Raw genomic sequence first — 12,193 nt, forward strand, 5'->3', positions numbered from 1 at the left:
GGTACTTGCTTGCCCTGGTGGGCCCTGCCTCTTCACTCTGTTCCTATCTCCTGCGTTGGGAGCTTCTCCTGGGGCTTCTTTTCATCACCTGCCCAATGAGTTCCAAGTCATCCCTTCATATTTCCCCTCCTGTAGGAACCTTCTCCAACTCCAACAATCACCCCCCAGAGAAACTTCCACAGTGTCTCCTTTGTGTCCTGTGGGTCCATCTCGCACCTCACTATGGTGTTTCACATGTTATATAGTCATTGGCTATTTTCTGACACCTTCATTCAGGTCTGTAAGCTTTGAGGGTTAGGATTGTGTCCGCACCTCATGTTTCCAGCTAAGCGCAGAGTAAGCCACACCATATATCCTCAAGTACATCTTGAGTGAAAGGAGTGGAGATAGGTAAAGCGTGTTTCATTCTTGCAGCTCATCTGTAAATGTATTTTCCTGGGTTGTACAACAGGCAACCCTCTCCGGACATGTACCAGGGAATGAAATTAGTTCCAAGTTGCCCAGTGAACACATGGGGGACTTGTGGGATCATTATCTCCCCAGACAACATAGTGAGGCAACAGTGACAGAACCATAACCCGACTGGCTTCAAAAGTCCTGCATAAACCATGCAGACTGCTGGGGAGAATAATTAATGTGATTGGAGTAGAGACAGAATAGAAAGAAATGCAAATATTTGATCCCTTTTTGAGTGAGAGGATAGAGTTCTTTTTAATGAACAAAGCATGTTTTAGGGACTCTTTGGAGAATTGGCCCCTCAGAAAAGGAACATGAGGTGGGATACTAGTGAGGGGTGCCTTTTCATTGCAGTGTGTTCTTTTAGAAATAATTTTTCGTTTCAAATTAGAGGAGACAATAAATCATAATCAACAACTTTTGTTAGATCAGAAGGATGCCAATAAATGTCCTCTCCTCCTGCTTCTTCTCAAAGAATCCTTGTAGCAGGAAGGAAGCCAATGCAAAGAACAGGACAGATATTTAGAAAGGCAAGAGAGAGAGAACACGAGACTCAAGAAGGCAAGGTAATTTTGGTGCCTGAAAGCGGTGGCATGCTATGTAATCCCAGGCTCACTAGCCTGGAAGAGACCCCAAGAGGTGATGGGAGAAAGGGTCCCAGTAGTCATCCTGCTAGGGAGGTAATGACTACATTACAAAGGGAAATTATTCACTCAGAACTATAGCTCACTTACATACACTTGAATTTTGTGATTGTTTTACTTACTAAAGGTAATGCTCCTCTCTCAAAAAGCTCCTGTGGCATGATAGAAAACAAAAATTTAAAAAAAAAACAAACACACACACACACAAAAACTATATGTGTGTGTGTGTGTGTGTTAATTGTGATATTATGAAAATAAAGTGATCTCTTCAAAAGAGGCACTTTCACTAAAAAACAGGCAGATATGTGGCCTCATTTGTGTTTCAGGGCTATAAGTTTAAAACTATCTCCATAAATTATGTAAGAATGCCAAACCCTGAAAGAGACACATGCTTTAAATACCCTACATAGTACCAACCACTCTCTTAGCGGAGCATAAACTGACAAAACCGGTACCTTCCACGGTTGCTCGCTTGGGCTGGATGGTGATGGCTCCTTCTGCAATATCCTCATACTGGTGCAGTGGGTTTATTTTGGATCCCCAGCTGTCTGATCCAACCCAAAGAAAGTGGCCCACTTGGTCAGCTCTTTTGGCTGCTGCAAGGATCTGCCTGTAGAAAGGAACAGGAAAAGGTATATTATGATAACGAGCAGCTGTTGAAAGTATACAATATGGGAATCAAGCAGGAGGAAAACAGCTACTATGTCTCAAAAAGTAAATAATTAAAGGCAAAAAGCAAGCCAAAGGATTTATATACTTCATATATAAAGAGATTTGATAAACCAATAAGAAAAATTATTAAAGCAGCTTGAGGAAAATAGGCAAACATACTAAAATTCAAAAGATAAAAGGAGAAATATAAATGACCAAATAAATTGATCATTCACATGGATTAGAAAGGAGGAACATGTGAATTATTAGGTTGGGCAAAAGTAATTGCGGTTTAAAAGGTTAAAAATAAAATTGCAAAAACCACAATTACTTTTGCACCAACCTAATAGGACAATAAGTCAAATTCACTTCTTGTTTGTTTTATTTTATTCTGTGTTGTGAGTTTGGCATGGAGCCGGATAAACGAGCACTCTTCCTTCACTGCTGGTGGTATATGTCATTTCTGGAAAACAATACGTCAGTCTAAATTAAGGGTCCTAAATTATTCATTAAAATGAACAGAACTCCAGATTAAGTTTGAAAAACATACAACCCATGTTTATAAATGAAAATAGTATGTAATTGACATGGGCAACAAGGTATTTGAATAATAATATTCAAATACACACAGTATTTGAATATCAATCATAATTTATATCATTTACTTATAGAATTTAACTTCCATACAAAAATATTTTGCCCTTGATACTTAGGATACAAAAGTATGTTTGTCATTATAGAAGAGCTACGTCTATTAAAAAATAAAAGAAAAAAAGGGCAACTAGTTATTCATGGAAAAGTTATTACAATAATGTTTCTGGAAAAACAGAGGGTGGATAAGAGGTAACTACATTTGCAGAGCAGAGAAAGCTACAACTGAAACAACGTTGATGGGTAAATCACAGGAGAAGTGGTTTGTTTGCCTCTCAGGATTTGAAGGGACCAAATATCACAAAGGTACATGGCTAAATTCAGTAGGATTGGTTGAAAGATAATATATGGAATGGAAAAAAAAACAGATTCTCTTATTCTCCCATGCAGGATATAGAATGGTAATTTTTAATAAAAATGTAAGGACTAGGTTCTGATATTGTGAACACCCAAACAGTAGATGGTTGTGGGTAAGTGATGGTGATTTAATCATGAGGGTGGTAGGTGTGGGGGGAGAAGTTAAAGTTGTCATTATGTATTGAAATATTAAAGCCCTTTAGTAAATTTACAAAATTCTGGAGACCAAGTGTGTGTTGCTTCAGGCAGAAAACAGCTTTTCTGGAAAAATCTGAACCACCTAAGGAAAAGATTCTAGGTATTGACATGCAGATCCTCTAATGAAAAGGCCAACTGCTGCCTGACCAGTCCACTGAGAGCTCTGTCCGTTGACATGTACATAAAGCTTTTTAGTATCTTACTCAAATGGGAATGTCCAGAAAATATCCATAATTGTGGAAAATCTCCAATGTAAAATAGAAACCAACAAACAGACAGACGAAATCTAACAAGGAGAAAGAAACCAGTGAGGGGTGGAGCAGAAAAAAATATATGAAAAAGAACAAAATGCCAAATGCATTGAAACAAGAATTATCATATCTATAATATAATCAAGAACAAGATAGAAATGAACAACAAGAAATAGCTCTTAGGTATTAAAAATAGTAAATTAAAATTATGTTATAAGTGATAAAGAAGAAAGTGAAGAAAATTCTCCAGAAAGCAAAAAAACAAAAAGGTAGAACATAAACAGGAAAAGTTAAATGTCTTAAAGAATGAACCCAGAAGGCACATATCAAACCAATAACATTTCCAGAATAAATATGGAGAGAAAATAGATTGAAATGTTTCAAATAATATATTTAATGAAAAAAAATTCAAAAAATTGAAAATTTCCAGATTAAAAAGCTCACCAAAATAATGAGGAAAAATCAAGCATGTGACAAAATTTAAGATTTCTAGAAGTAATGAGAATATCCTAAAAGCTTTCAAGAGAAAATCAGGACACATGCAAAGAAATTAGAAACAGAGGAAACAAAAAAAGATAATGAACAGAGCAATGTGTCCCAAAATCTAAGGAACATTTATTTTACAATCTAGAATTCTAATATTTACCACATAAAGAATTCCAGTACAAATATAATTAGCATACATTCCCAGTGGGTTTTTCCATCTAAAATTGGAACCTTAAGAATCCTGCAAGTTACTAGTCCTCTAACTCATTAGTCATCATAGCTATTTACTGTAAGGAATTTATGTGCCAGATATGACATATTTAAAAATAAATATGAGTCCAGACTTTAAATTCCCAACTACTATGTAAGTGTGAAAACAGAATAAGAACATTTTTAGGCATGAAAGGCAAAAAAGTTTTTCCTTAATTACTCATTATTAGGAAGTAATTGGAGGATGGCTCCAGCAAAATGAGGAAATAAACCATGGACAAAAATGAAAGAGAGAGAGAGAAAAAAAATCTAAATATAACAAATACTAGTCTAGAATAAACCAGAAAGATGGAGATTTCAGGAAGGAAGTGTCCAAGAAAAGTAATGGAACTTACAGATTACTTTACATATGGACAATAATGTAAACAGTGATTTTTATTAAATGAAAATCTGATAAAATGATGTTGGGAGGATAAGGGAGGTCTAAGTGAGCCAAATTCTACCTATAAAAGAAATTAATAGATAATATTTAAAATTAATAACTCAAAAATTGTAGTATAGGTGCATTATGCAGATGAGACCTAAAAAAGAGCTTAAAGAATTAAAATAGAGGCTAAAAGATAACAGAACCAGAGAGTATGGAAGACTGGGGCAGGAGACCAACGTTTTGCATGAAGAGTATTTCAGTCACATCGTTTTTGAAATTTGTGCATTTATCATTTTTATAAAATAAAACACAATCAGTAGTTTATACTTTTGACCTAGAGGTATGACTTCTACTAACCTATCCAAATAAAATGATCAAATATGCTGTCAAAATTGTAAGCTCATTACTGGAGACAACCTGAATGCAGAGCGATAGGGAACTGGTAAAACAAAGGACAGTGCATCCAAAGGATGGATGGGGAGTGATTAAAAATATACTTAGTGTGACTTCCACAAGGTATTGTTAAAAAAGGAAAGGCAAAATAAAAAAAAACACTGCCAAAGATTGTTCAATTCTTATATAATGAAAGCTGGCCAAAAAACTGCCGGGCATATGCATATACCGTGTTTCCCCAAAAATAAGACCTAGCCGGACAATCAGCTCTAATGCATCTTTTGGAGCAAAAATTAATATAAGACCCAGTCTTATTTTACTATGATTTAAGACTGGGTCTTATATAAAATATAATATGATATGATATGATAAAATATAATATAATATACATAATAAAATATAATACCAGATCTCATATTAATTTTTGCTCCAAAAGACGCATTAGATCTCATTGTCCGGCTAAGTCTTATTTTCGGGGAGACACAGAATGCAGTTAAAAGTATAGGGTCGTAAAGCACAGAAAAATATGGGTGCCAGTGGCGGGGGTGGGGGATGGGAGAAACGGTAACTTTTTTGGGTTTTGTTTTCAGTTTAAATATATATATATACACACACACACACATCAGGAAAATATGGATAATACACAATCTGTTGTTAATAATAACAATTCATTGAGGAGGTGCTGATGAGTTTTGAAGAGGAAAAAAATGATGGGGAAAAGCCAAGTAAAACAAGTAAAGAGAGATGAAACTGACATAAATACAAAAAATGGATATTCACCTTAATAAATTTATGTAAAATTATGGTTTTATTTATTAAGATAAATAAGTTTAAACCATTTTAAAATACTCATGGTATAAAAAGTGAAATGTCATTTGCTAAAAGCAAAGTATAAAATTCAATGTGATCCTGATTCTATTGGCGAAAACTGATGCATGTGTAGAAAAAAAAATATTACAAACAATAAACTAGCATTTTATCAGTGGTTATCTCTGAGTGTTGGATTACAAGTTTTATAGGAGATTTAAAAATCATATGAGTAGTTTATGATTATTCTTTCTAACCTTCAATTTGTCTAGATAATCAGGGGACCAAGTAAACATAAGGGTTCCTTTTATTAAAGAGCATTAGCAAAAATCTTCTCCACATTTTCTAATGGATTTAAAAGAGCCATATATTACTTGTATAATCAGATAGTGCTCCAGAAAAAGAATCCACTCTTGCCTAAAATCCAAATTATCCATACCCATGATTGATTTAGCACTTATTTTAGCTTCAAAATCTAGATGTTAATGTCTTCTCACCGCTATTCTCTGGCAAAATACTTGAAGTTAATGTTCTAAGAAATCTCAAAATTTTCCATCTACAGGGTAAATCTTCTGAAAACAGAAATAACATAACATTGTAGGTCATTAATACTCTTCAGACATCATTGTGTTTAAGACCATGTTAGAAACTCATATATGCACTTGACTTTCATTACTATGCTCAAGAACTATTACTGCTATCACTACTATGAAATGCAGTATGCAATAATATTCAACACACAAACAAGTCCCAACACAGAAAGAGAGAGGGTTATATACATTTTTATACCCCAAATTAAAACCTCACATTACCTGTAAGTCAAGAATATTAAAACCAACTAACTGCTATAGCTATTTGCAGTAAAACTTTTATGTGTTGTGTACGATGTATTTAAAAATAAACATGAAGCCACACCTTATCAGTATGTCACATATTTAAAAATCTTTAAAATAGGTATGACAATGACTTATGAGATGATTAAGGAAGATAGTGGTAGAGTTGAAAAAAAACTGGAGCAAAAAGACAAAGGTGATATTATGAAAACAAAATAGTCTTAAATAACTAATCACACAGGATGGGAGAAAATGCCCTAAGAGGAACGGAATCACCATTTTGTAAGGACAGAAATAATAAATGTAAGCGGTGATCAGAAATAGCTTCATGGAGAAGGGCATGTTTGAAATAGGCCTTGACACACAGATGCCCTTTCAACAGACAGAGAAGGAAAGAAGGTTCACATCATGTGCCAAGGCCATGATGGTGGAACACTTAGGACATGTTGGAAGACCAGAGTCATGCATTTTGGGTGGAAAATTGGGTGAGTGGAAGTTATATCTAAATATTGAAATAGGATCATATTTTAAGGCATCATGAAGTTCAGAGAGCCAAGCCTGTATTTACACTATGAAATAGTGGGCCTTATAGGAGGTAATTTATTCATTCATTGAATGCCATTTATTGACCATCTACTACTATGTACTGAGCACGGTAATAGGAACTGAGGACACAAAAGGAAGTCAAACAAGGCAGCATCTCTACCCTAATGATGCTTACAGACTAGTGAAGAATATGAACACTAATCAAATGATCAAACAATGTAAAATGACACCAGTGGCATAAACTATGAAGAGCTTGTCAATGTTGCACTGTTCAGAGACACCTTCCCTCAGAAAGCAACAGTTAGAGATGGCATTAGAATGATGAAGTGAGGGGGAAAATAAGTGTTCCAGGCGTGAGGAAGAGAACATACAGAGACCTGGGAGGGAGGAAACACAAATGACCCCCTTGCCTGCAGTGCACAAAACGTGAGGGAGCATGGAATGAATAAGTCTAGAAGTAGGATGAGAGTGGCTCACCATGATAAGAGCTCAAAAGGATTTTCATCCTATTGATGGGAGAAATGAGGCATGGAGAAGATGGGAAGTGGTGTGGGTGTGGAAGCTTGTTCAAGGTGAGACAATGCTCATTTAAGTAGCATAATAATCTTCAGGTATCCCAACTTCATGCTTAACACTCTTTCTATTTAACAATCCTGCCATCCGTGATTAGAGCTTAATACCGGAAAGATGGATGGAGTCAGAGGCAGCGTGTAGGACGCAGGTGGAGGGGACAAATACAAGTCTGGGAGGTTGCCATGATGGCAGAGCAGTAATCCAAGGAGGACGTAACAACGGCCTGGACCCTTAAACTTTACCTTTAATAAAAGACATTCACCTTCAAATTCAATGACACATTATTTTAAACCATAAGACAAAAATTAATAATAATAAATAAATAAATAACTCTTTCACATCAGTGGAAATGTAACCTGGCAAAACCTCTTTGTAAGACAATATTCATATTTTTTTTAAGAACAGATATGTCTTTGCCCTGGAAGCTTCTTTTCTAGGAATGTATGCTTCAAATTCTAATAAGATAAACATATATAATGATATATTTGTATATTATTACACATTTGTATTATATTGATATTACCATATTTCCCCGAAAATAAGACCTAGCCGGACAATCAGCTCTAATGAGTCTTTTGGAGCAAAAATTAATATAAGACCTGGTATTATATTATATTATATTATATTATATTATATTATATTATATTATATATGACTCAGTCTTATAGTAAAATAAGACTGGATCTGATATTTACATATATATACACACACATATATATGTCATATATTAATATCATGTATGAATATATTTATATTTGTGCACACAAATTTGTCAAAAAGGAATTTATTGCAGCACTATTTATAATTGCAAAAATATAAAATCAAACATAAATTTCAATCAATAAGGGAACAGTTAGTAATTACAGCAAAGATATAAAATGAAATTCTGCACAACTATTAAAAAGACTGAATGGATGTATCGGTACTGACATTCAGGGATATCTATGGCAAATGGTATGTAAAAGGTATCAGGGAGCAGAAGGAGAGGTACACATAGTACGCAACTATTTGTGTTAAAATATACAGACTGTCTCTAGAAGAATATATAAGAAACTCATAATTAGACATTACATCTGCAGAGGAGAACTTCTTAGTCAGGGAACAGGATGGATGGAATTTTTTTACCTAGATCATTTCATAGTTTTCGAGGTCTTAATCAGGTATAATTATTACTCATTCTAAAAAAGAAAGAAAGAAAGATTCTGGACCAGGGTGGCAGTGGTCAGAAAAACAAGCAGGGGATATTTGTTCTAGAAACATTTTAAATGCTAGCTCTAAGTGGCTTGGCCAAGAATGCAACACAGGAGGAAAAAAGGAGAGTCAGGATTACAATCAGATTTTTCACTCCAAGGAAGTATCAAGGTAAGAAAAAAGAGAGGAAAAAATAGATTACAGAATATAGAGGTATGACAAGTGTGGTTTTGAACCTATTAAATCTAAAGCAATAGCAACAAGCCAGAATAATAAGACATATTTTTCATTTACCTTAAGAGGAACCATCTTTGGATAAAATCTGTTACATTTGGACATATTTTTAACATAAGGAACTTTAAAAGGTCTGGTGGTTTTCTCTTTTTGTAAGTAATTGAATACATTATTTTGTTAGCAGGTGGTAAATACATGACAGTAACACACCGCTGCTTCTATAGTTTGCTGTAATTACACGTGTGGGGTAGAAAGCACACACAGCCTCGGCCACTATGTGATTCTGGATTTGATTCTTTGCTATCTTTTCCCCTTTCTCTGCCAGTATCCTGATCTTTCTGTCTCCTAAAGTTGCAACGTGCATATAAACAAATTTCACCAGCCATCCTTACTTTATATCTTCATCATTGGCAAAGATCACAACGGCCCTGGAGTTGGGGGTGTCCAGGAGCTGCTTGATGATTCTGTCAAAGTCAATGGTCCTGTCTTTGCGTTCTTGGGGGATTCTCACCGACTGGGCAATGCAGGGCCCACCTGTTCAAGAAGAGAAAGCAGAGTGCCAATCAAGTTCCTGCAAAGATACCAGAGGAAGCAGGGAAAGTAAATGGGGACGAGGGGATTTTGAATTCTGAGGGCTCAGCATTTCACTGGTGATGCTGCTGCATGAGGAAGACTTAAGACACGCTGAGTCCCGAGCTGCTGTGCATACTTGGTGACTTTCCATGGTATTTGCCCAGCCTCATTCTTTTTATAATGCACTTGTAAATGGTTAATTATGCCCAGTGGTACCAATGGTATTGATTCTGGGGAGGTAGGTTTAGTTTGACAAAGTGGATGGGAGGTCTTTAAAATGAATGCAACACACTACAATAAAACTGCAATAAATAAATTACAATAATAATAATAATAATAATAATAATAACAACAATAATAATTCAGAACAGATAAAGCTTATCTCTGTGACTTAGAGTTTGTATTCCCAGGATTTTCTTTTTCCCCCCTTCAAACCCATACCAACTTTTAAAGCTCAGAACCAATGAAATAAATCTAACAATAAAACAATGACAACAATACCACCAACAACTATTATAAATCATAGTAACAAATTTTTATTGACCTTGTACTATGTGCCCAAGGCACAATTAAGTGTTTTATGTATGGTATTTCATCTTTAAAACTTTATAAGATACTTAGCATTACCCATTTTATGCTAGAAGAGAAAGAGATTAAATAGAAAAATAAATTCATTTACTCCAGACTTCTCAAAGCTGTTACCATATAATTGACATTATGAATGTCAAAACAGGGAAATATGCAACAGTTTCCTAAGCAACTGATATACTCTCGCAGCTCCAGCTTTTGCTTAATCATAGCTCCTGGTTCCAGTATTCTAAATGGGTGCCTGGGTCAAAGTAGAAGTACTAAGGAAAATTAAAAAAATATTTCTAACTAAATGAAAATGAAAGTGAAACATATTAAAATGCATAGATTACAGCTTAAGTGGTGTTTAGAGGGAAATACATATCATTAAATGTTTATATTAGAAAAAAAAGAAATCCAAAATCAGCAACTTAAGCTTCTACCTCAAGAAATACGAGAAAGAACAGAATACTATAAACAACTTTATGCTAATAAATTCAGCAACTTACATAAAATGGAAAAATTCCTTAAAGACACAGAGCAGCAAAACTGAATAAAGAATAGGTAACCTAAATATTCCTATATATATTCAAAATACCAAATTCACAGTTAAAAAAATCATAAATGAAATATTCAGGCTCAGATGTTTTCACATGAATTCTACCAAACAATTAATGAAGAAATAAAACACAATCTCCACAATCTCTTCCAGAAAATAGAAGAGAAGAGGAAATAACTCATTTCACAAAATCAGTTTTACAGTAATACCCAAATCAGACCAAGATATTACAAAAAAAGAAAAAAAGAAAGAAAGAAAGACCAATATCATTCATGAGAATACTTGCAAAAATCCTTACAAAAAATGTGACCAAAACAGATCCAGCAATACATAAAAAAGGATAATACATCATAACCAAGTGGATTTCATCCAAGGAATGCAAGGCTGAGTCATTATTTGAAAATTAATCATAATTTACATATTATCAGACTAGATAATAAAAAAATATGTGATCATCTCAATACAGAAAAAACACTTAACCAAATTCAGTATACATTCATGATAAAAACTGTAAACTTAGATTAGAGGAGAACTTCCTTAGCTTAATACTAGGCATCTACAGAAAGCCTACAAGCATCATGCTTAATAGTGAGAAACCACAAGGCAAGATTATCCTTTTACCACTCCTATTCCACACTGCAGTGGACAGCCTTGTCAGAGCAATGGGGAAAGCAAGAAAAAGAGACAAAGGGCATACAGGTTGCAAAGGAAAAAAGTAAAAGTGTCTCTATATGTAAATTACACTATTGTCTATGTAGAAACCTCCCCCTCCAAAAAAAAAAACAAAACAAAAAAACTGCCCCAGATCTCCAAGAACTAAAAAGTGAGTTACACAAGGTTGAGGGATATTCAACATAGAAAGTTAATCATATACCTATTTATCAGCAATGAACAATTGGAATTTTAAACTAAAAACAATGTCATTAACAATATCACCAAAAATGTGGTGGTTATGTATAAATCTAACAAAATATGTATAGAACCTATGTGTTGAAAACTATAAAATATGGCTGAAAGAAATTTTTAAAACTTTAAATGAATTCTCCCCAATTTTACCTATAGATTCACCACAATTACAATCAAAATCTCAACAAGCTTTTAAAAAAATATATCAACAACTAATTCTAACACCTACACAGAAAGGCAAAGGAATCAGAATAGTCAAAACAACACTGAAAAAGAACAACATAGGGGAACTCACACTCCCCAAGTTCAAGTGTGGAATTGGTAACAGGACAGATACTTAGATCAATGGAACAGAAAAAGGTTCAGAAATAGACCGATATAAATGTAGTCAACTGATTGTTGGCAAAGGTAGAAAGGCAATCAATGAGGAAAGGATAGTCTTTTCATCAAATGATGCTGTTTTAGTTGGATATCCATATGTAGAAACAGTGAATCTTGACATATACCTCACACTATATACACAAATTAACTCCGAATGGATGATAGACAGCTGTAAAATATGAAACTAGAAAACTTTTAGAAGAAAATGGGAAATCTGTATAACCTTAGGTTTGACCATGAGTTTTTCTTTTTCTTTCTTTCTTGTTGTTTTTTCTTTCTTTCTTTCTTTTTTTAAGCTT

General features: G+C 34.3%; 1 protein-coding gene across 9 annotated transcripts in view; it reads right to left on the reverse strand.

Moving 5' to 3' along the window:
* Positions 1-12,193, reverse strand: part of GRM7 (glutamate metabotropic receptor 7) — an 820,785-nt gene that overhangs the window by 406,627 nt on the left and 401,965 nt on the right. For all 9 annotated transcript variants that reach the window (XR_012489707.1, XR_012489705.1, XR_012489706.1 and 6 more), the window contains exons 3-4: positions 9,301-9,442; positions 1,556-1,710 (exon numbers count right to left, since the gene is read on the reverse strand). Coding sequence is in view for 5 of the 9 variants with exons in the window: in XM_074313055.1 (XP_074169156.1) it covers positions 1,556-1,710; positions 9,301-9,442 (297 nt within the window). In the remaining 4 variants the exon portion in view is untranslated. The remainder of the gene's footprint in view (positions 1-1,555; positions 1,711-9,300; positions 9,443-12,193) is intronic.

The sequence above is a fragment of the Rhinolophus sinicus genome, linkage group LG10 (assembly GCF_036562045.2).
Source record: "Rhinolophus sinicus isolate RSC01 linkage group LG10, ASM3656204v1, whole genome shotgun sequence".
Classification (NCBI taxonomy): Eukaryota; Metazoa; Chordata; class Mammalia; order Chiroptera; family Rhinolophidae; genus Rhinolophus; species Rhinolophus sinicus.